Source organism: Fusarium tjaetaba, assembly GCF_013396195.1.
Source record: "Fusarium tjaetaba strain NRRL 66243 chromosome Unknown NRRL66243_c0000041, whole genome shotgun sequence".
Taxonomy (NCBI): domain Eukaryota; kingdom Fungi; phylum Ascomycota; class Sordariomycetes; order Hypocreales; family Nectriaceae; genus Fusarium; species Fusarium tjaetaba.
This window is the reverse complement of record NW_023501237.1, coordinates 497,365-519,691: the sequence shown is the minus strand read 5'-3', so window position 1 is coordinate 519,691 and position 22,327 is coordinate 497,365. Positions and strand designations below refer to the sequence as shown.

Here is a 22,327-nt window from a genome sequence, read left to right as displayed (position 1 = left end):
CTCTGTCCGTAAGCCGATCATGCAGTTGGCGACCCGAGCAACAAAGCTTTGGCATTCGAGGTCAATGAGTTCCAATACATGTATTCAGCTCGACTTGCTCGCATCCCACTAGTTCTGAATCTTATTCATGTCTTCGAAACGTGTAGCTGAAAAGGTCAACTATAAATGGCGAATCAGGCCCAGTTACGCTCCCCTACCAACAAACTCTTATTGAGCTTGCGCTCAGACCGATTGACAATTAACTCCAAATGCACATTTCAAGCACCTTTCTGCTCTTTGCCCTTCGAGGCCCCTCAATTGGTATGAGATGTCCTATTCCCTCGATGATTATTGTTAGTAATAACCGATCAGTTGCTGCGAGAGGGCCTCGTGGGCTGAACCCGCTGCCAGTCTCATGCGACAGCGTCTGTCCACCAGGGGTTTCTTGTCCAGAGTACGACGGATGCTTTATTCAAGGCAAGGCAAGCATGTCAGCACAGGCAGCAAATCTTTGCTCCAGCACAGTGGCTTCAGCCTTGGCTGCAGACAAGACAAGCTGTGAGGCGAGCATCTCTACTCAAAAAGCAAGCTATGAAGCCATGATATCTGCAGAGCAAACACAATGCCAATCAAGGATTCTAGTCCAACAGACGTTGTGCGCTAATCAAGTCGCATCCTTGTCGTCAGAGCTGGCCAAGTACCAGCCCAGCCCCCAACCAAACCCCAACCCCAACCCAGGGGCCCAATCGGCACTATATATAAGACTCTGTCACATACTACTTGGTTACTATGCCAATATACTTGTGAAGACGAACGCGAATGTTATGCTTGTGGGACGAATTTAGGATCACAATGCTTTTTGTATAAGGACGGTAGGTGCCGAGACAGAGACAAACACTGTTCTGTAAAAGGGTACTAGCAGGATCAACAAAATTGACATGTCTTCCGCACCGCTAAGACAAAAACCTGAAGCAATGCAAGTTATAATTTTTGTGCTTTATCCAGACGTTAGTGAGATTTAGATACATGCATGCACTGCATCAATGCTAAATTTACTACAGCGTCTCAAGCTGCTTTTTCTTTCTATCGTGTAGGCCTTCACCAGGCTTGAGTGTGGCGCTATGTGGCTGTGTCCTCACCTTTTCTCGGCTGTCGGGTTCCGATGAGCCACGGAAAAACGGAACCTCAACAGCCGGACCAATCTTGAACATTCAATCATCAACAACGACATCCGCAACTCTCAGCTATAACATCAACAACGACCCGCTTGGCTCTATGGAAACGTGATGCCTGTCTTTCTATGAGCGCACTCTCATCTCAGATCATCCATCGTCGCGCGCACCTCCATGTCAGGTCAAGAGACCTCTCCACAGTCTCCCCCCGCCAATACACCTAAGCATCGACGACCCTGGACACCAGCCGAGGATGCGACTCTGAGGACTCTTGTTGGGCACTTTGGTGCTAGTAGAGGGTCTGAGGGTAGATGGAAGGACATAGCTTCTGGCCTGGAGGGCCGGACGGCCAAGGTGAGTCGCCACCTCTGCACGTGCTTCAACGCGACCATTGCCTTGCATGATGCGCGCTCACTGCCAGAGGATATGAGATGAGAGAGATGGGAACTGACTGCCTGCTTAGGACTGTCGAAAAAGATGGCTTCACTCACTGGATCCATCACTGCGTAAAGGACGATGGACTTCTCAAGAGGATGAGATCCTCCTCTCAGCTTATGCTCGACTTGGACCGCTTTGGAATGAAATTGGTAAACTCATCCCTCCTCCAGTCATTGCATAGTCTAACGCATGCTAGCCCTTCTCATTCCTGGGCGGAAGGATGACCAATGTTCCAAAAGATATAATGATATCTTGAATCCATCTGCCAAAAACCGTTTGAGCGACTGGACTGCGGAGGAGGATAACCTTTTACGCCAAGGTGTAGCAGCATTGGGTCATCGATGGGTCGCCATCTCGTCACGAATACCCGGGAGACCTCCTCTCACCTGTCGTAATCGATGGCGTACACTCTCACGACTGTCACATAATCGACAGAGCAGATCTCAAGGCACTACTCCATCATCCTCGTCTCAGATGTCCCCATTCGATAATGGGATATCACCGGCGGCCCATAATCCAAATCTCAGCATTGAGACGAACCATGGAGCGACGACCGACTTGATGCACTTTCCAATGGATGCCGATATGAGTCATGACCAAATGGGAACTAGCTTTCTCGACTCAGCCTTTTTCGACACCTTCACAGGCCCTTCCCCATCGCCATTGAGAGAATCCGACCCAAGTGATGAAACAGAAACGCCGAATGACGTACCTGCCCCAGGTGCTGCCCCAGCAAGTATCGTACCTATTCCCGATCTTCCCTCGAGTATCGGGACCCAGGCACAAAATGACCCAAAACCATGGCCACAGCCTCCGAAACCGCCCCAAGCGCAGCAAAATCAGAATACTACGAATGCATCCTTCATGCAATCGCCCTCTACTTGGTCATCACTTGGTACAATGCTGCCACCTGGTACCTCGCCCACGGATCAGAATATGTGGCTAGGAATGACTGGTAATCCCCCAACACCGAAGAACTGGACAGCCCCAGGACCAGCAGACGAATCGAATTCATTGCCTCAGACATTTACCGAGCAATTTCAGGTCCCGACAGTACCAGGGGTACCAGCGGCTACTCAGCAGACAATTCACCACCACCATCATCACCATGTCCATCATCATTTTCATCACTATCATCACTACCCAGGCAATGGAGATCAATGGCGGCAGCTGGAGCAGCAGTCAGAAGCTGAGGCGATGCAAGCACATTTGCAAAACGAGAATGGGCCCCAAAACCCAGGGTGATGCGCTCAGCTTACCAGATCTCACTTCGTCCAGTCAAGTCAGCACGTTGGGCTGGATAAGCCAAAATGACTGGGGTAAATGTCATGCAGAAAATCCCACCATTGATCTCCATTCCGCCATGGCTTTGTGTTGCTTTGTGTGGCCAAGTAAGATCTAGGCTAACACTAACAACGAAGAAGCGTTCGATAATGTCGCCCGGAAGATAACGCTTTTCTGAGCCCCCATATATCACGTTGTCCTACTTCCAGGGTGATTCGTATATATTATACATCATCGAAGTAAAATGATCAGCAAGCTACGATCAATGACAACCTGTATGATGCATTCCGGACGTTGAGGTTGGTCGACCGAACGCTGCATGTTACACAAATGCGCTTCGGCTCAATCAAGCGGAATTGTGCACATCTCATGTCTGTGAGCCATGATCGGAATGGATGCTGCATCGCGAATTACCGGTGTCAAGACGTTCTCTAAAACTCTCCGGGACTGTATCAAAAGATTTTACGTCCTCCAGGAATAATCTGACAAAAATGTCTTGGTCAGAATGGCTTTGGAAATGTTTAGGAATCGCAAGCATCTGATCGGAAGATTGTGTGTATGCCTACCTAGCTGTAGGGGGCAGGGCCTTTGCTGACAACCATGTCTCCCATGAGATGGTGTTCAAATACGTTCTATGCTTGCTTGTCCAGGAGTCAAGTAATCTTGAGTCTTTTGTTTGAATTGCGGAGCATGCCGAGACACGATCGGCGGCTTTGCCTTACTGTTGTCCTAACTATGGATCGTCTTTTCCAGAGAGCTATAAGAACTCGGACAAGAGTTTGGGTGTCTTTACATGTATAATTGGCATCAAGATGGGAGCAGGAACGGACTTCCTGCGAGAATCGTGCTGCGAGGCATTATCATCGATAAGATCACCGAAGTCGTGCGCGCGGTGTGCAACACCGATACAAAGGACGAGATCCTCGTGTCTGCTGTCTAGGATCACATGAGGAAGTCGACTGGCGTGATTTCATGCGCAGCATGTTCACTCTTTTCCCCAACAAGCCTCGAGATTACAGCAAACCTCGCACGAGAGCTGGTTTCGCGGCAATGGTTAATTCTGTTTGGGATCGCAGATTTCAACTCTGTCTTTCAACATCAGGACTTCCAAACAGAAACGGATTTTGTAGGCCAACGAGTGTAGATTTGCGATGAGGGGTTATTTATGTGTTTTACTTGGGGAGAACATGCCGTTTATACCAAGGCCGCTCGATGATAGAGTCTTTGTTTCCGTTGAACAGGCGTATGCTTATGGGATTATGGATAGAGAGGCCCTTCAACAGGGATGGGAGTTGGAGTGGATCACGCTTGTATAAGGGATCTTTAAAACTGAAGTCATAATACTGATGTCAGTGATATCCGTTGACTAGCGGTAGATCTCGTCTACTTCCACAGATTAATATGTATATGAGTAAATCAAATAAATCCAAACGCAATGTGTGTCTAATCGTGAAGTGATAGGAAGTTTCTAATCAGCTGTCTTAGCGGACGTATGCTTCTGCCAATTTCCGCATCGCCACAGACCGGGAAGTTCCTATTACCGGGGGCGAAGAGGAGACCCTGAAACAAGAGTAGCCAAGAAAAGTTAATCTTGCGTCAAGCAGGGCCAACTCGTGAGACATCCTGCCGTGTTTCGGCCTTTGCTTTTGCTCCCCGGTCCTCGCCTCCATTTCTCTCTGCCAGGCGGTAAATGATGCAAGCATGCGGCGTTTTGAAACAAACATCTGGCTCACCGCTTCGTCCAGTATGTATCCAGTTAAAATTCAAAGACTTTCGGGTCTCAGAAGGTAGACAGTGCTTGAATTGTATCAAGCTTCAGTCTAAGAGAATCGACCAACCTTTCACTAAGAAGTGGTCCAAAGTTAAACTAAAGACTGTACGACTGGTAGAGAGATGTGATGAGATCTGATCTGCGACATGCGCACGAAATATGACCTCGTTTAGCTCGCTCAAGCTGCAGTCGGCTCTGAATGGGTATATCATTCTCCACATGCATAAACCAGATCTGAATCAAGATCTGTTGGCTTTCGGTGCTGTTCGATATCATTCTGCAAGATAAGTTTCAGTATCACATTCCTATCAATTACTCATCAGGGTCTATCCCCGCATCGCATGCTGTAGGTTCCAGATGAGATTACGACTTTGATCAAGGGTCCCTTTGTCTTAGCTGTGCGTCGATCAAGGTTGATAGTATTCTGCTTTTGTAGAGGCACAGACCGCTCTTGAGGAGAAGATAGAAGACACATGTATGTTCTGATGGCTGTGAGTGGATAATCATCAAGATCGGTGAGAGTAGCACGGCTCATAGATAATACAAAGTTCAATAGTTGAGGTCAGAAGAGAATACTTAGATGTCAAGATAGAGATGATCTGCGACTATAATATTACATAGCTCAGCCCGTGTCTACCTCGTCATTCTCGGTAAGAGATATTCTCCGCAATATGTCTCTCGAGGTCAATGATAATCCAGTTTCCTTCTGCCAATTGACCTATAATGAGCTGACTTGCAAGCCACGACAGCCACCCCCTCAGTAACGACGCGGCCTGTCCGGCAGATGTCCCCGCTCGTAGGCCTCATTGAGAACCCTCAGCCAGCCTATATTGCCATTTCGGTCCATCTGCAGCGCGTATTTTCAGTGCAATTGTAGGCGGCGCTTTTAGTGTAGCTGTGCCGTGTTTGTCGATGCTGAGGAGCAAAACTATAAACTGTTGGCCCTAACTATGGAACGCTTCGGGCCGCAGCGATCCGTAAGGACTAAGTAACGTAGCTGCTGTGACGAAAGTCCGAGACACGGGCTGGCGCGAGGGGGCATAAGACATGCAGACCGATTGACCTCCCGAAGACGATCGGTCATTCGAGATACCTACTTCCCAGGGTCGTGTTTGACTCTCAATAAGACATGCTTCACACCAAAAACTCTTCCAAAATGAATGACTGGTTATTCACTGCCGCTGCTGGTGTATGAGAGAGACAGTCTTCTCTGAGAGGCATTTTTGTGGCGTAGCTGATCACTAAGCTAACGCTGTCATAAACAAGGGTTCAGCTCAGCTGCAGCTCAGATGCAAATCTTCTCCTATTACATCGACCATGTCTTGCCAATGAGGGGTTGTAGCTTGGAGCATTGACCGCTAGCTAAGCCGCAGCTTGGAACTAGCAAAATCATGCAGAAGACTGTCGCTGTATGAGACGACAATTGGCTACGGAGGGGATATCAGCTTGCAACATGCCTTGAGCGTGCATTCCAATGGAAGAGGATGTTCACGATCAGCAATGTAGTGTCTTGTACATGAGGAGAAAGATAGAAGAGAAGCATGTGGTAATGAATGGAAGAGAGTGGGAAGATGTATAAAAGATCAACCTGCACCTCGAGATATCTCATTCACTCCGTCATCACTCACTCACTCACTCACTCTACAACACAACACTTACCCTTTAACCCAATAACCTCTATTCAAGATGTTTGTTTACCAAGGAAAGATGAACTGGTGGACGTACGCCATAAACGAGACCTTCGTCGTCGTCCTCCCCAACGGCCCAGTCCGCGTCGGCGACAGTGTCTATCTCTTCTGGAAATGGACCGTCGACGCCAAGGGCGTCAAGAACGGCAACGTCTTCCAGACCATCAGCGTCGACTCAGTCACACAGACTAGTGCCACTGACGTGACATTTGTCCTCAAGGGCTCCTGGTACAGCTTCACCGTCACCACAAAGGGCGGCTATGAGAACATCAGCATCGTCATGAGAAACCCCCAGGGCGGTGTCAGTGACCCCATGCCGCTCAAGCGTGAGTGGAAGTCTGATAAGGAACTCACTGGCACTACTCGCATTTGGACTGGAAAGTTCAAGTGGATGAGCTTTGCGAAGGATGAGCAGGCCATTTTCATTGTCCCTGATGGCTTTGGAGAGGGAAAGCCTGTTATTTCGACTTGGCAGTGGACTAAGGCTTCCAACGGCAAGACGAAGGAGCCGTCATTCCGTGCCGAGACTCAAAAGAATGTTACTGGGCTTGGTACTGATACTGTCAAGTTCTCTTACAAGTCTTACTATGATATCAAGTGCACTTGGGACGGTAAGAAGGACCAGCTTGATGTTTGGGTCACAGAGGGCGCCCACAGTGAGGATGTTGGTGACATGATCCGCTCTGCCATCATTGAGCGCTCAACTCACTCTCAGTATGTATCCAACTCAGTATATGGGAGTTTTGCTAACTTTGTAACAGTGACTTCAACCCTCCCTTTCCTGCTCCCACCAAGAGCGAGTGTGACCACTATCTCCCCCAGCCCCAAGCTTCGCTCCCTCGTCTCGTGTGTCCTCTCCCGTTCCCCAAGGACCTCCTTGATACCCTTGCACACACTGCTGCATACGTCGACCAGTGCGGTTACCTAGCCAAGTATGCTCGAGATGTACGCTTGAACCATTTCCTCCATCTATCGACACACGCTCACATTTCTTAGCGCTTCGCTGCCCTCGACGCCGATTACCACTTCTCCCTTGAGCAGATCAAGGCTCTCAAGATTGAGATCGAGAACATCAACAAGACCAAGGGTGAACTCACCACTGACCGCGACGCCGCCGTCGCCAAGGCTCAGAAGCTTCAAGAGGCTCTGGACAAGGCCCTAAAGGACGGTGAAGGTTACCAGAAGGAGATTGCCAGACTCAACAAGGTCATCTCTGACGACAAGCTCAAGGATGCCGAGGCTCTCAAGGTTCTTGAGAAGACTCGTGCCGATCTCAAGGCCTCCCAAGAGCAGTCCTCCAAGCTTCAGGCTGAGGTCGCCCAAAAGGATGCCCAGATCGCCGAGCAAGGCGCCACAATCAGCAACCTCCAGAAGATCATCATCACTCTCGAGACTACCATCGCCCAGCTCCGCGCCGAGATTACAGTCAAGACCAACGAGAACGAGAAGCTCGCCAAGGCCAACATCACCCTCGAGGGCCAGAAGAGGGATCTTGAGGGTTCCGTCAAGGACCTTCAGGATGAGCTTGCCCGCGCTCAGCAGAGGATCAAAGATCTGCAGGAGACGGCTAAGAGCCACGCGGCCAAGGACAAGGAGATCCGGGATGCCAAGGCTCGTGCTGATACTGAGGCCGCCAAGTCGGAGGAGGAGGCTGCTAGGGCATTGGGCGAAGTTGAGAAGTACAAGCAGTGGGCTTTCGATAACAAGGTCAAGATCGATCTCTCCAGCTACTGATGCCAGGGATTCCCGCCGTTGCACTTGGTTCCGGTGGGACTCTCGTGTCATAGGGTGTTGAGATATTGTTGGGTTGTAGGTGCCATCTGCTTGGCGGCTTGGGAGCTGAAGAGGAGATGGGGCATGGAGAGGACTGTTTAGCTACTAAGGAGTCCTGATATCTAAACTTAATATATTCCCTTTGTTATCAACTTCGATTGCACCATGACTCGGGTGATTTACTGCTTCAAGTGACGTATGGTTGGCTTGTCAGTATATCCCTAGGTCAAAGAAGATTAGCCGTAATGCAATGTGATCGTTGTACTCGACAGACCATAAATCCATCCTAAAAAAATTCTATCCCGCGCTAAAGTATGCCATCTATCCCATTCCAAATGGAAAGTCCTTCCAATGCACATGTGCTCCAAACATACAAAAATCCAATTCAAGCCTGATGTTTATCGCTGAGTGTTCTCCTCCATCACAGGCGCATCTGGGCCCTCAGCTCGAGACTTCTCAGCATCCATTTCCTTCTTGTGCTTCTTGCCGAGGAAAGGAAAGAAGAAGTAAGGATGGAAGATGGTCAAAGTCCATACGGCAATGAGAATCATGGCGCCATCGAGAATCAAGAAGGTTGTTTCGTTTTGCATGAGGGTGCTGCCCCAACCCATCTGCATTTCAGGAATACTAGACAGTGTTAGTACGAAGAGGAAAGGGTAGATCTGAACTCTGAAGGGGGCTTACCGGTAGATGCAACGTATGATAATGGCGATGTAAGCAACAGTCAGAGTATAGACAAAGATCTTGGTCTTCTTGTCGCTTGCTCTGATGACCTTGACGTTTCCGTTGGTAGACGATTCACTCTCCGTAGCAGTCTCATCACCAGCCCTGACAGCAGCACCATTCTTGATAGCCTTGTGTCTCCTCCAGATATAAATCATCATCAGACCACCACAGAAGATCATATTGGCCATCTGGAAGACAACACCAGCAACAAGAAGACCCGATCCTACATCAAGCATTCCCTGGTCATTGTTGTCTCCATTAGTGGCAGCAGAAGAAACACCGCCGCCAGCAGCTTGGATAACAATAGAGAAGAAATCGGTGCCGACGAAAACCCATGGATACAAGACAGGCTTGATGAAACTATACTCTCGACCGTACCATAGCACAAGATGTTTGAAGGTGATGGAGATAGCAGCAGCGACTAGTGTCGGACCGAGGATGAGAAGAACGAGTTGGATGACGAAAGCGTTGTAGACCCAGGGGTTTGAACTCATGACGATACGACCGCTGTAGCCGATGAGTTCAAATATCGTCCCGATCGCGAGCCATAGCGTGTACGACCAAGTTCGCGCCTTGATACCGAAGTAAAGTTGTGGTATAAGCGCCAGCGCATGCGCCACGACAAAGAAAACACAAGCGCCTAGCGTAAAAGTGTCACCATAAAGCGACAGCTCAGCGGGGCATCGTTCGGATATTCCGTCTTTGCATGTTTCGTAAGTCGGCGGGGGGTAGTTTGTGCCGTTGTAGGACATCTTGACGCGATCTGGGAAAGAAGTTTAAAGGAACCACTTTGTTTTTGTTATGTTGGAGGGTGAGTCGGATATAAAAAGATGCTGATTTTCTGGAGCATGGGCTCCGTGGGGGAGACCATGGAGAATATTCCGCAGATATTTACGGGGAGGGAATGGGAATTGTGGATTTGATTACATTGCAGGGCTCAGTTGGACAGCCAAGACCTGAGAATATAAGCGAGGTGCAAATCGTTGGCTTGGCGTTGGATCCTTCGATTCAAGAGTCTCTCTTCATATCAAGACAATACTCTTAGACAAGACCATTTGGCTTATCAATACACATAATAGCTTAACTCTAAATACGAGCTAACCTTGACACTTTATGATAATACAAAGAAAGACATCAAAGAAGCTCATTCTCATTCTACACGCGTATATCTTGGCATCGTCAGCACGGGCTAAACGACGCGTAGATAACTTGATAAGCTCGCATTCCCCGAAAAGCCCGATTGGTCCGTCCAGTTTCGACATCTCGCATTTCTCGTTCCCCTCGCTTTTCTCGCAACGACATGCAGCCGTAAGATTACACGTCGTCTGAGGTCATGGGGTATCCACATGTAAGAGATCGGAGGTTTCATTCTGATGTTATCCCGTATTTCCGGTCCGAACCTGACGGGCTAGAGTTTTTAAGCTTAAATTCGAGGGAAAAGGCACAGTTTAGGCTATGGAAATAATAGAACCAATTGTCTGCTATTGCAAGCCAATAGCCATTTCCTCAACCTTCTTCAACACCTCTTCTACAGCTGTTGAGTTACTAATCTGGCCATCACCATCGATGTCCAAGCAAAACAACACAACATCCCGATACTTGGTTCCCATCATGCATGGCAGCCCTGTTATGGCCAACTTCTTCAGATGATCTTTAACACTCCCGCTGATACTGTCCGGGTTTCTCAACCCCATAACTCTCAACGGTCTCCATAGACCCAGTTCAAGGAGCACGACTCCAAGACTGTAGAGGTCGTGGTTCATGGTATATCGTGACTCGGGATGTAAGCCTTGACGCTTGGGGTGTCGGTAGATGTCGTATTCCCAAGCCACATCGTACTGCCCATAGTCGCTCGCGCCCCTATCATATCGCGATGTCTCAAAACCACATAGAAAAGGTTCGCCGAGGGCTTTAGGGAACTGTTCTGTATTCGCTGTAGATGCATCGTTCTTTGCAAACATGACAATGTTGGATGTCTGGATAGATTTGTGCACGTACTGCATCACATGCACATACATGACAGCTGACGTGATCTTCCTCGCAAGTTCGAAGCGCTGCTCGAGCGGATGCTTTGGTGGGATGAGCTTAATTCCACCTGGCTTGTTGGGAGCTGGGCTTGTAGTCGCGATGAGATCAAGAAGTGTCGTGTCCGTCGCGTCGTCTGGGATAACCGCCAACTTGGGGACTTGGTATATGAAACCAAAGGCGCTGTGACTTAGTTGATGTAAAAATAGCCCTCTCCTTTTAGAATCCGGCAGAGGAGTAGATCTGTTCCACTTAGTAGACCTGCTAGAGCAGCAACGTCGTATTCGAAACCGTTCATGTCCGCCACTGAACGGGCGAGATTGTGTTTCTTGAACTCGACTATGACGGTTTTCTGGTTCATGGTAGCAAACATACGTGAAGAAGGCGTTCCCGGACGAAGTGTGACCATCTGCTCTGACTTGCGCAGTCCATCCAAAATAGTGTTCCGACTTCGGTCTGTCAGGCGTCTGAAAGTCTCTCGCAGACTCGCAGTGCTTTTATATCTCCAAGCAGACTCTCATCGGTCCCTTGCGTCAGCAACCGAGTCTGCAGGCCAAAAGGAAGCAGACCGAATCGAACGTGGTACCTTTCAGTCCACTGAAGCAAGTCTTTGCTGATTCCTTGCATCTCAGTCTTTCCATACAAGAAACTGTGGACCTTATCAACCGCCTTCGTTGCGGGCGAAGCCGTGAGCGCAGATATCTTGCGTTGAACTATAGTAGAGTGAATGTGATCAAGACTAGGTTGGAGTGTAAGATAGCTCTCGTTGAGAAGGAATTTATCCGTGAACAGTATCTGCTCGGATTGAGCTGCAGCGCTGAATATTCGTAAATTTTGTAGAAGAGCTACATTGTGATTTAGAGGAATCATACGTGCATCGATGCCGCGGTCCTCGATTCGGCTGTTGTGAAGTTGAAGATATCGATGGCGAGGGATGTAGTAACAACCGACTATTGCACCAAAATCTTCCATTTTAATGATGATCCTTAGAACCATGACTGTGGAAGAAGGACACCAGGTATCGCCATTTTCAGCCTTACGGGCAACCCCTGTGCTGAGTAACGGGGTGGAACAAGTGGCTTGATAGGTCGGGTTAAACTGACATGTATTTACTACCACTTCTGCATGTCATCGGAGCCTCGCTTGGGATGGGTTCTGGGCATCAGCATTTCTAGTCGACTTTTATGCAAGCGGCTGAATAAGAGTTTACTTCAAAGCCGAGTATATCCTTGAAATAGTAGCGGATGTAGCGTCAAGAGGCGGTGGATGACGAAGCCACGCACCGTCACAAGAGACGGGATCTTTAAAGCCTACCCGGGAGGTGAGAAAATATGCATGGTAAACTCATTAATTCCTCCTGAATATGAAGGCAGTCTATAACCTGCGATTGGCGATACTGTATATTATGTACTTTTGCAACTCTAATTAATAATAAGAAAGACAGGCTTATGATAACCTGGATTTTAGCTAATGTTTTGGTAAAAGGAACACTGGTTCTTACAATGATCGATTGTATTATATCATCAACAGCAGATGTGAAATCAAACAAGTATATGCTTTGTACTCTGTAGTTTTCATATTCCGCGTTGATTATTTCCTAAAAATCATCCCAGTTTCATTGATGCTGAGACATGAAGCACTTCCCAAATTCATGAATCCCGTTAAGAGGCGATCTAAATAGGCGGCCTTCGACGGCAGAAAGCAACAGGCTAACACTCTTGCAGCGTAGCAGGCAGAGGATGGGCCATTCATGGTCAAGTAACGCATCGGGCCGACAAAGCCGTTATTTTTCGGTGACAAGAGGATCCTTTTAGAAAGGGACAGAGAGTCCAGAGCGGGCTCTGAAATCCCCAATTCTCTGGAGGTCCGGAAAGGAAGCTCCAGATCTTCTGATGATAGTAGCTTAGTCTGTCTGTATCAGGCAGCTAGGATGAACTTTAAGGTTCAGTCATAGCGCTATGCGGAGTGGCTTTTGACAAGGCGAGTCATCCCAGCTAGTCCTCCCACTTCCCGAAGATACAATCATAGGCTGCCAGCCCATCGACGATTCACCACTTAAGGGACTGTGGCTATCTGTCATTTGGATGGCGAATCAGAATTGACCTGTATGTGATGACTTTGGCCACCAATCTTCAGGCGCTCCAATGAAACGAAACATCGAAACGAAAAGAAACGGATCAGGGGCTTCACTCAGGCGCAAACCTTATACGACATAGAGCTACTCGGATCATAATTGAGTTCTTCTGGCCATCTACCGGAAGCAAACACCACATCATCGACAGTCTCCAAAACACTTCATCATTGCAGAAACGGGATTTCCTAATCCGTACGTGTCTTTGAGTTTATACCAGCACACATCAAAGCAAAGCCATCTCCATTCAGCTCTAGGTTGCGAAGTTGTAATTATAAAAGATCGACACCATTCCAGAAATGTTCTAGCGAGCGACCCCGGCTCTCACTGCCGCAGACCGCCCAATGGTGATGCTGATCCGGCAGCTCTACCCTTCAGTAGCGCGCACGCGAAGGACGACGACCAGACCTAATCATGCGACTCACGCGGCTCAAAATAGCATCTGAAAGCAACTATCGTGTAGGAAATTGTCACAGCGCCAAATCATATCGCCACATACGTCATGTTTCGGGGTGAGTGAGGCCCGACTGCGAGGAAAACACTAAGTATCCGAGTATTCGCTTCCTTATCCGCTTGGTTAAGACTTCTAGCGTTTGTGATTGCAATCACTTCTTCAATGACGTTTCCATCACTGTGAGGGATATCTCGAGGGGTTTGTAGGTAGGCTGGTAGGACACGATCGCTGTGGCCATGCTCCGGTTGATCATTTTGCCCCTTTTCTGTCACTAAGGTTGTCGGCCAACCTAAGCCTCCAAGGCCAAAATAGACACTACGGTGTTAGGCAACGTTACTTGGAGGAATTGGCTCACAGCCATCCATTTATGCCCAATTTACTCGAGTTTGGAAGTTCCATAGTGGCAAAACTGTCAATCCATACGCTGTTAGCGGTAGCTTGCGAAACGATTCATCGCATGGCCCGTTTCAACGGCTCAAAACACTCCACGATCTGTTCTGGGGGCGGGACTTTGTGGATGCAATCGGAATGTTCTCTCGCGAGGTGCCAAGTTTAGCTCACGCCACCAAGAATGCCAATTTCACTCAGAATACCGGTATCTTGGAACAGGTAAATAGGGGAGACGGGGCTATTTACTCCATTCCCCCGCTGCCCGTTCTGCCGTTGTCGTTAAACGCTCTCTATTGTTCAACTGCCGCATCATGTTTCCAGCCCAGCAAGCATTCCCTGACCAGCTGTCTTCCAATATGGACTATCACGCTTTATTACATACCCAGATTTACGATTACTTCCTCTCAGCGGGGATGTATAGCTGTGGGCAGGCACTTCTTAACTCCGATTATAACCTGCGGCACCAGGTCATGCATGCTGCGGCTCAGCGATGCACTACCGAACCGCGTATTGCCACACCCTCCCTACTAGACTCGGGTTTTGGGAGCTCATACTCGTCACCATGCGAGGAACCATATCCCACGGAGCAGGAGCATCTATCAAGAGCACAAACTGAGCCTGCGCTTCTGTATCAGTGGTTCTGTACTTTTTGGGATACCCTGAATTCCGCTCAAGCCCAAGCTACTGGTGTTCTGGTGCAAGACTGCTTGAGCTATCCATCAGAACTACCTACACATCCTCTCGAGTCTGAGCCCACGATATGCCAAGACCTCTTTAGTCTCCAGTCGGTACGTCAAAAAAGAAAGCTCTTCGGCTGTTCCGAGCCTTTTCTAATCCAAATCTTGAAGAGTTTAAGTATTATCGAATCTTTACCTTCGGAAGTAGACAGCTTCGAATTACACTGCGCCAGCTGGGCACCAAATACCCCACAGAGCGATACCGCGTCGATATCGTCGAGAAAGAGAAAGCCAAATAATAAGGGATTATCGTCCTTTCAGAAGGTCCTGGGGGAGTTGATACAGCATAACGAGGGAATAGTGAAAGATTTGCGGTTACAGGTGAAGGAAAACACCACGAAGCGTAGTTCGAAGTGGCCTCAACCCTAGACTTGGGAAATAGCAAATAAACAAATCTAGAATAACAGAATAGAGCTTGATAGATAAAGCATTTGTAAATATCACAATAGGGAACAGTTCGTGTTTTCGACAGACTCATGGTTCAGGGCAAGTTATTTCGTTTTTTGCAGTCCCTGTGTTGATCTGAGCTCAAAATTCGGGACCTCTCTGATGGTATGGCCAAACAAGTTGTCCTTCTTTCTCCTTACGTCTTCACTGTCCCTTCTTCTGGATGAGGCTTTCATCCTGGCTAGTCTCAGGATTGTTTACCGGATGATTCTTAGCAGAAGGGCAGCCTGTGGAGGTAGACTTTAAGTGGCGCTTGTCCCTAGAACTCGTTTCTCGTATTCTCGGGTTTAGCTGCAACAGAGGAATAACTTGAGAATAAAGTCAGATGGACATCTAAAAACAGCTTTGTCTTACTTATATGGGTTAATGGTTTTTCCCACCGAGATTGATCTTCGACCATTGGTCAGTGTAAGTCGATTAGCTTATTCATGGACTTGTCAAAGCCTCACAGTCGCAGGTCTCGACTTAAGGTGAAGCTATTCGCAGACTTGTCCAAGAAAAAGAAGATGAAGTACTGATTAATGTAGTCATAATTGGCCTGCGTGTCCGGTTTACTGAGCCTTGAAAAGAAGACGAAGAGCGTAGGGTCAGCTACGCAAAGCGTTTCCCTCTGAACATCTAAGTAACAGCCCTAAATTTGTGATAGAGTTGCTGGTGCGTTATCGTAATAGAGTGTTAGTCGACCTTCACCAGCTTGCTGCCTCCTTGTGATGGTATCGCCAGCGTCATAGTCGAGTAAAGTGGTGATGTGTTCTCGTCCCTGCCGCCTCGCCTCGAGATAGCAGCAGCCTGTTAACAGCCTCAGGGTCTGCCTTCTACGAATTGATAAGGATGTAATCAGCCGCGCTAATCGATAAGATAAAGAGGTCTATCGTTATCGATTGCTGGACTCATGTTGGAACCGGCCCGGTCGGATTCTGAAGCTATCGCTCTTGAGGCCTAGCAAGCTGAATCCGAAAAAAGGCCGACAATGAGCAGCCCGGGCCGGTATTACTATAATCCCCTTCTAGAAGACACAAGAACACACCAAATCCGAATACCGAATGCCGGGACTCAATATCCGCATTATCTCAGAGCCTCATTGAGCTTAAACATCAACAACAAGAGTCGGCATTACCGGATGACGCACAGAAGATCTGGACTCATTTCGCTTGAGAATTCTCTCTTTATTGGTTATAAGATGCGGCTCTGTTCACGATGATGAAGCGTGCTTTTGTGCTTAATTGTATGATTCAGCTAAGAACATGGCAACCAATTCTAACTCATCGCAGAATACCAGTGACGATAACCTCCCACAAAAAGAATTCGCCTTTGTTCAACATGAGAGCAATAAGAGGGAACTTCGAAGCCATGCTATGCGGGAGCATTGGAAGAATAGACGACAGACGATGAATGAGGAGAAGCAAAAAAGACAGAAGCGCACGCAGCATACGCTATTACCGACTCCCACGACGCAATCGACCATGTCTGATGAGAACTCCGAGTCCTCCATTTCAGCACTGAGCACCAATGTTTCATCTGACACAGCATTGGTACCCAACAACGAACATCAATCAGAGTTGGAAGGCATTCCCAATCAGATACTTTCAGGGGTGAATCTGGCTTTGGGGTCGAGCAGGCTTGACCCTTTCGAGCAACTGCCCATGAAGCTGTCGGTGACACACCACAAGCTCCTACATCACTGTGAGTCCCACAACCCCAACAAAACAAACAAGTGCTTATCGTCAACAGGGTTCAGTGCTCACGCCGCTATGATGTTTGGGCCGTCCCTTGATGGAGCTTTTAGTCCTATGCGCGACGTATGGCTGCCCCTTGACCTGTCTAATCCGGCATCGTTCAATGCACTCATGGCGCTTTCAGCTGCGCATCTCTCTCGGATGCAAGGGTTCAGTCAATCTGAAGTAGCGCTGGAGTTCAAGAGCGAAGCGGTGAGGATCGTTCAGCTCTGGATGCAGGATCCGGAGCGCGCAGTGTCAGACGATGTCTTGGCTGCGATCCTACGCCTCTTGACCTACGAGGTATGTCTAAGTGTCTGTCTGCGTTTGAATCTAGAATGCTAATGGCAGGAGGTTTAGAGGTACTGGGGAACCGAGGCTGAGTGGATCATCCATCACACGGGCCTGATGAATCTCGTCGAGGCTCGCGGTGGCATAGCGGCACTCAGCAGTAATTGGAGGCTTGAGCTAACGACCTTCCTGTGGGCCTCTCATTTCTCCTCTCTTTTGTTGAGATGCTAACATCGTCAGGGTCTCATTGATGGCGAGACCAACTTGGTTCGACTGTTCCAATCAAATCCAAGAGCTTCTCCTCCATCCTTCGGAGCTCCCATTACATCCCATCCTAAGAAACGACAGCGAGCTAAGGAAGCTTCGGAGCCTATGGCTGGTTTCTTTCATCCAAGACATTGGCACATTCCGAACGAACCTCCTGAGGACCGCTCCGGTGCATTACTCGGCGTTTCACGAAGCCATCTTACTACTAAAAGCTCACCGCCAAGATCACGAATTGGATGCTGGCCGTCCGGAGCTCTGCGGCGACTTGGAATTCACCAGGCTTGCTTGCTTGCTGTTCATCTGCGTTCTCTTGCAGAAATCACCTTTCGAGTCTCCCCACGACGCTGGAAATTACCAGGAAGGGGAGTGGGGTTTCCAAAGGCTGGATAATTTGAATATGCTCAACTTCTGCCTCGAAGCAAACCACCCGTCCTGGCATGATTCTCTCGAGAATCTTAACAGTATTCTGTTTTTCCATTTCACTGCGTCGGACGACACAGGGCTTGATCCAGACTATGTTCGAAACATGACGACGGTCCTTGCGTCTTTAAGTGGTGGCGCTCGATATGCTGTGGAGCGCTGTCTTCTTGAGACTTTATGCCGAGCAAGTGGCGGTGAACAGAACTTCCCCGAGGAGAAGTTCACCCCTGACATCCTATTGTCGTCGATATCTGGGCAGTGAATACCCTTGAAGAAATTCCCCTGGACTCTGTTGGACTCGCATTCCCGGGATTCATGCATTATTTAGGCTTAAGCGGTGTCAACCGGGATCCAGATTGATCAACTAGCTATGAAATGCGAAAGGCCGTTGATCGGCTTCAAATCACTCCAGTTCCTTCAATACGTGACTGATGGCATAGATTCATTTTTTTCGTGTTATTCACGAACATTTTGTCATAACAAGGCTGAGTGAGAACGCTCAAGTGGGGTAAATTTTATGTGAGAGATATGCATACTAACAATATCACCTGTAAGAAAGGTTTCTGCTAAAGTTCACTGCTTGACATGATACAAAATCAATCTCCTCCAAGTTAAGGAACATCCAGCTTTCAAATCAGATGCTAATGCATAAACGCGCACCTGGGCCGCCCCTGGTTGAGACATTCTGTGTCCTTGAACCCCTGAATAGTTCACTTGCCGGATCTGGTACCACTACTCAGCCAATGATCTGCCCTCAACCTTTGACCAAATATGAAAACAGGATTTAATCCTACCGCTGAGGATCTCATTTATTGTTTTGATGAAATAGTTGAAGGTGGCTGCAGATACTTCGGGCAAAGACACCGAAATGGTTCAAGGTTGAGATATTCTGTTGAGGAGCTGATATCAACATCTTGGAGTTGCACTTGGCTTTGAATGACTTGATGGTTGACTCTCGAGTACCGCCGAGAATGAAGGACCTGGGTACCAGTAATATTTGAAGGAAGTATTTATGCGTCGAGTAAGCTTGTATAACACTCGCTGCATAGGTAAACCATATAGAATGGAGCTTGAGTCTCATGTCCACTGAATAGACACGGAAGCTCCTGGACACTATACATAGAGCCAACAATATTGCAATTATGAATGACGCTTAATAAGTCTACAAGGTTTAAAGAGTCGATTTCCGAATTGAATCCAGTCATCTGGGACACCGCAATGTGTTGGCTTGGCAAATCTTTGAAGTATTCCTCATAGCTCGGATTATCAATCAGTCTTGCACTCATGCTATCACTATATAAGTAGCCAAGATGCCATGACATGGAGGATTCCCAGGCGCTTTAAAGATGAACCAGGATTGTTAGAGCGGTTGGTGAAGGGTAGTTTCATCCGAGCTGAAAACAAGCCGGTTTATGCTATAGAAACGCCAACCAAGAAGTTCTGTTTGCCCATGGTCAAATCCTATCCAATCAATCATATCCTCATTACGTAGCGAATTCATACAGCATATTTAGAAGAAAAGAATCACTCAGAAGTAGCTAGTGACTCCCAGGATGTTCTGTGGCTTGCGTGTCTTATTGAATAAGTAGTCTTACCTAAGGAAGTAGTTAGTGGGACCGGCATTCGGAATCCGGTGATGGCTGGTGATCATTTCCAGACCTGATGAGCGACGGATCTAAGGACTTGCATTAGCCCAAGCCACACGGTGATATCAAGGGGCACGGAAGGTATTAGGTCGGCTTCACTAACAGGACTTCAATTCCCGAGAATACCACGGGGGATGATGCTCAGGTGTGAAAGCCAAACTTTGATCGTATCACTTCTTCCTCATGAGTGGAAAGGTTTTCAGTAGGGGGGTTCTGGCAGCACTTTGGGCAGTTTGTATACTCTCAATAGGCTTATCATCATCTTCTGTAGTCAGGTTCAAGGATCAAACATTGACAATCACGACCAGCAATGCAGCAGAAAATCCAAGAGGCACATGTGCTGTGTTACGAGAAAGTGGTTTTCTACTCAAGGGATATAAGAAGCCTTTAGTTCCTCCATTAGCTACAGGTAACACTTTACTGGATTTTCATCAATTACTTTGTCTCTTTGTTCGTTTTATGTATACTTACAAAGCTACGGCTTCACTTCCCCTAGTCTCAGCTCTTTTGCAAGTCATGGAGTACCGACCATCCTTGCATATGCACGGGATAACAATCAATACCATTTGGGGCATGTTATGTGGACACTCTTTACAGACGACAAAGCTGGCTAGATCCTGCGACGCGTTGTTGACGAACAAACAATATTGTTACTGGTTAAACAGTCTTTCTGAACTTGGCAATTGACAGCAATATTCTCTGCTCATCTTTCAGCTGGACTGATCCGAAAGATCCGACGATATCTTATCTACGATCAGTTCCCACGTTGGGGTAAGAGAAGCGGCAGGGATTACGCCTAGGGCTGACGGCTATAGTTTGGCGCATTCAAGAGAGCTACCCATTGGATACGAGTTCCATCAAGGTTTACAGGCCCTTACGGGGCCCCATTTGTATATGGCATCATGAGTTCTGGCAAGACTATTCAGCCAATCGCGTATTGGCTTCGGCATCGGTTCTTGTTTGTTCAGTAGATCGAGGATGTAAAGGACACAGGATAAGATGTTAACCAACAGGCATATAAGTAGACTGACACCTACGTCTTATTGCTTCCCAATCATCACTACAACTTCAGATCTCGGTATATCTTCTTACATTCACACAACCGGCCATGGCTGTCAAGAACGGTGCTTATTTCGACTTCATCGTCGTCGGAGGCGGTACAGCCGGCAACATCGTCGCCGCCCGCCTCGCCGAGAACCCCAATGCCCGAATTCTCGTCGTCGAGGCAGGCATCGGGACCTCTAAAGACAACGAAGAGATCCGTACCCCAGGCCTCGCCATGGACATTCGAGGCAGCAAGTATGACTGGGCCTATAAAACAACCATGATCAAACGGGACGATTATGAACGTATTGAGAAGCCAAATACTCGTGGCAAGGCCCTTGGCGGTAGCTCGTCACTGAACTATTTCTCTTGGGTGCCTGGCTCTAAAGGAACATTTGATTTGTGGGAGGAGTACGGTGGTAAGGAATGGACTTGGGAACCTCTTGTTCCTTATCTGAGAAGGAGTGTGACTTACCATGACGATGCTGGGTTATATCCCCCAGAACTCGAGAAGATTGGCGCAGGAGGGCCGATTCCAATTGCTCACGCAGAACTCATGCCAGAGATGAAACCGTTCCGAGAGCTTCTCACCAAGGCTTGGAAATCTACCGGCGAGCCTGTCTCTGAGAATATCTTTGACGGGACGATGCGTGGCTTAGTTCATAGCGTCAACACGATCTACAATGGTAGACGATCGGGCAGTTTCCTTGCGGTTGCGGATAAGCCTAACATCACTATCTTTCCCGAGGTTCACTCGAAGCGGTTGATTATCGACCAAGCGGACCGGACTGCCAAGGGAGTGACTGTCATCACAGCGTCTGGGGAGGAGCTTGATCTCTATGCTACCCGCGAGGTCATCGTATCTCAGGGCGTGTTTGAGACACCAAAGCTCCTTATGCTCAGTGGCATTGGGCCAAAAGCCGAGCTAGCCAAGCACAACATCCCCTTTCTCGTCGACTCACCTCATGTCGGTCAGCACCTGTTGGATCATCCAGGTGTTCCCTTCGTCCTCAAGATCAAGGACAGCTACTCCATGGACAGCCATGTCCTGCGCAAGGGCGCTCTTCAGGACAAGGTCATGTCAGCTTACGCGAATGGTCATGCCGGACCAATGGGATCACCTTTTCTCGAGATGATTGGATTCCCTAGGATCGACTCATACCTTGAAAAGTCCCCCGAATACCGCGCTGCAAAGGCTGCGAATGACGGTCTGGATCCCTTCTGTCCTTATGGTCAGCCCCATTTCGAGCTTGACTTTATTCCTCTCTTCGGCAGTGCTTTCCAATGGCATTTCCCTCATCCCAACAAGGGAAGCTATATGACAGTCATGGTCGACCTCGTCCGTCCTGTATCTGAGGGAGGCGAGGTCACCCTCAACAGTGCTGATCCTCTGCAACAAGCCAACATCAACCTGAATTACTTCAACAACGACCTCGACATTATTGCCATGCGCGAAGGAATCAGGTTCTCTTACGATGTGCTCAAGAATGGTGAAGGGTTCAAGGATATCGTTGAAGATGAGTACCCTTGGGATATGCCACTTGACGATGACGAGGCTATGAAGAGGACGGTTCTGGATCGGTCGCAGACTTCATTTCATCCTTGCGGCACTGCTCGTCTCGCTAAGAGCGTTGAACAGGGCGTGGTGAACCCTAGTCTTCAGGTGTATGGGATCAAGAATCTTCGTGTCATTGACGCTTCTGTCATTCCAGTCATTCCGGACTGTCGAATTCAGAACTCGGTTTATATGGTGGCTGAGAAGGGCGCTGATGCCATCAAGCGGGATCATACGGATCTGTACCATTGATGGGATTTGGTAGTTCTGATATAGCTATTGGGCTCTCACATAACGGCTCATTAAGTGTTGATCATATAATCATTTTGCCTTACTACGATTACAATGCAATTCTATTATTCAAGTGACTGAGG

At 48.2% G+C, this 22,327-nt stretch overlaps 7 protein-coding genes across 7 annotated transcripts; 5 read left to right on the top strand and 2 right to left on the bottom strand.

Moving 5' to 3' along the window:
• Positions 1–1,325: 1,325 nt before the first annotated feature.
• On the top strand, positions 1,326–2,834 carry FTJAE_2404 (BAS1-transcription factor; the record flags this gene model as incomplete). The annotated part of the gene is made up of 3 exons (XM_037348596.1): positions 1,326–1,505; positions 1,615–1,738; positions 1,786–2,834. The coding sequence occupies 3 exons, from the start codon at positions 1,326–1,328 to the stop codon at positions 2,832–2,834; spliced, it is 1,353 nt and encodes a 450-aa protein (XP_037210656.1).
• A 3,496-nt stretch (positions 2,835–6,330) lies between these two features.
• On the top strand, positions 6,331–8,066 carry FTJAE_2403 (uncharacterized protein; the record flags this gene model as incomplete). Its single annotated transcript, XM_037348595.1, has 3 exons — positions 6,331–7,046; positions 7,094–7,277; positions 7,329–8,066. The coding sequence occupies 3 exons, from the start codon at positions 6,331–6,333 to the stop codon at positions 8,064–8,066; spliced, it is 1,638 nt and encodes a 545-aa protein (XP_037210655.1).
• Positions 8,067–8,503: 437 nt separating this feature from the next.
• FTJAE_2402 (phospholipid-translocating ATPase) lies at positions 8,504–9,583 on the bottom strand (the record flags this gene model as incomplete). Its single annotated transcript, XM_037348594.1, has 2 exons — positions 8,504–8,732; positions 8,790–9,583. 2 exons carry the CDS (start codon positions 9,581–9,583, stop codon positions 8,504–8,506), a joined length of 1,023 nt encoding a protein of 340 aa, XP_037210654.1.
• A 729-nt stretch (positions 9,584–10,312) lies between these two features.
• Positions 10,313–11,852, bottom strand: FTJAE_2401 (uncharacterized protein; the record flags this gene model as incomplete). The annotated part of the gene is made up of 3 exons (XM_037348593.1): positions 10,313–11,039; positions 11,232–11,312; positions 11,398–11,852. 3 exons carry the CDS (start codon positions 11,850–11,852, stop codon positions 10,313–10,315), a joined length of 1,263 nt encoding a protein of 420 aa, XP_037210653.1.
• A 2,290-nt stretch (positions 11,853–14,142) lies between these two features.
• Positions 14,143–14,807, top strand: FTJAE_2400 (Adhesion defective 3; the record flags this gene model as incomplete). Its single annotated transcript, XM_037348592.1, has 2 exons — positions 14,143–14,619; positions 14,742–14,807. The coding sequence occupies 2 exons, from the start codon at positions 14,143–14,145 to the stop codon at positions 14,805–14,807; spliced, it is 543 nt and encodes a 180-aa protein (XP_037210652.1).
• A 1,452-nt stretch (positions 14,808–16,259) lies between these two features.
• On the top strand, positions 16,260–17,970 carry FTJAE_2399 (tachykinin family; the record flags this gene model as incomplete). Its single annotated transcript, XM_037348589.1, has 4 exons — positions 16,260–16,698; positions 16,747–17,033; positions 17,091–17,212; positions 17,262–17,970. The coding sequence occupies 4 exons, from the start codon at positions 16,260–16,262 to the stop codon at positions 17,968–17,970; spliced, it is 1,557 nt and encodes a 518-aa protein (XP_037210651.1).
• Positions 17,971–20,462: 2,492 nt separating this feature from the next.
• FTJAE_2398 (alcohol oxidase) lies at positions 20,463–22,205 on the top strand (the record flags this gene model as incomplete). Its single annotated transcript, XM_037348588.1, has 1 exon — positions 20,463–22,205. One exon carries the CDS (start codon positions 20,463–20,465, stop codon positions 22,203–22,205), a length of 1,743 nt encoding a protein of 580 aa, XP_037210650.1.
• Between the last annotated feature and the right edge of the window lie 122 nt (positions 22,206–22,327).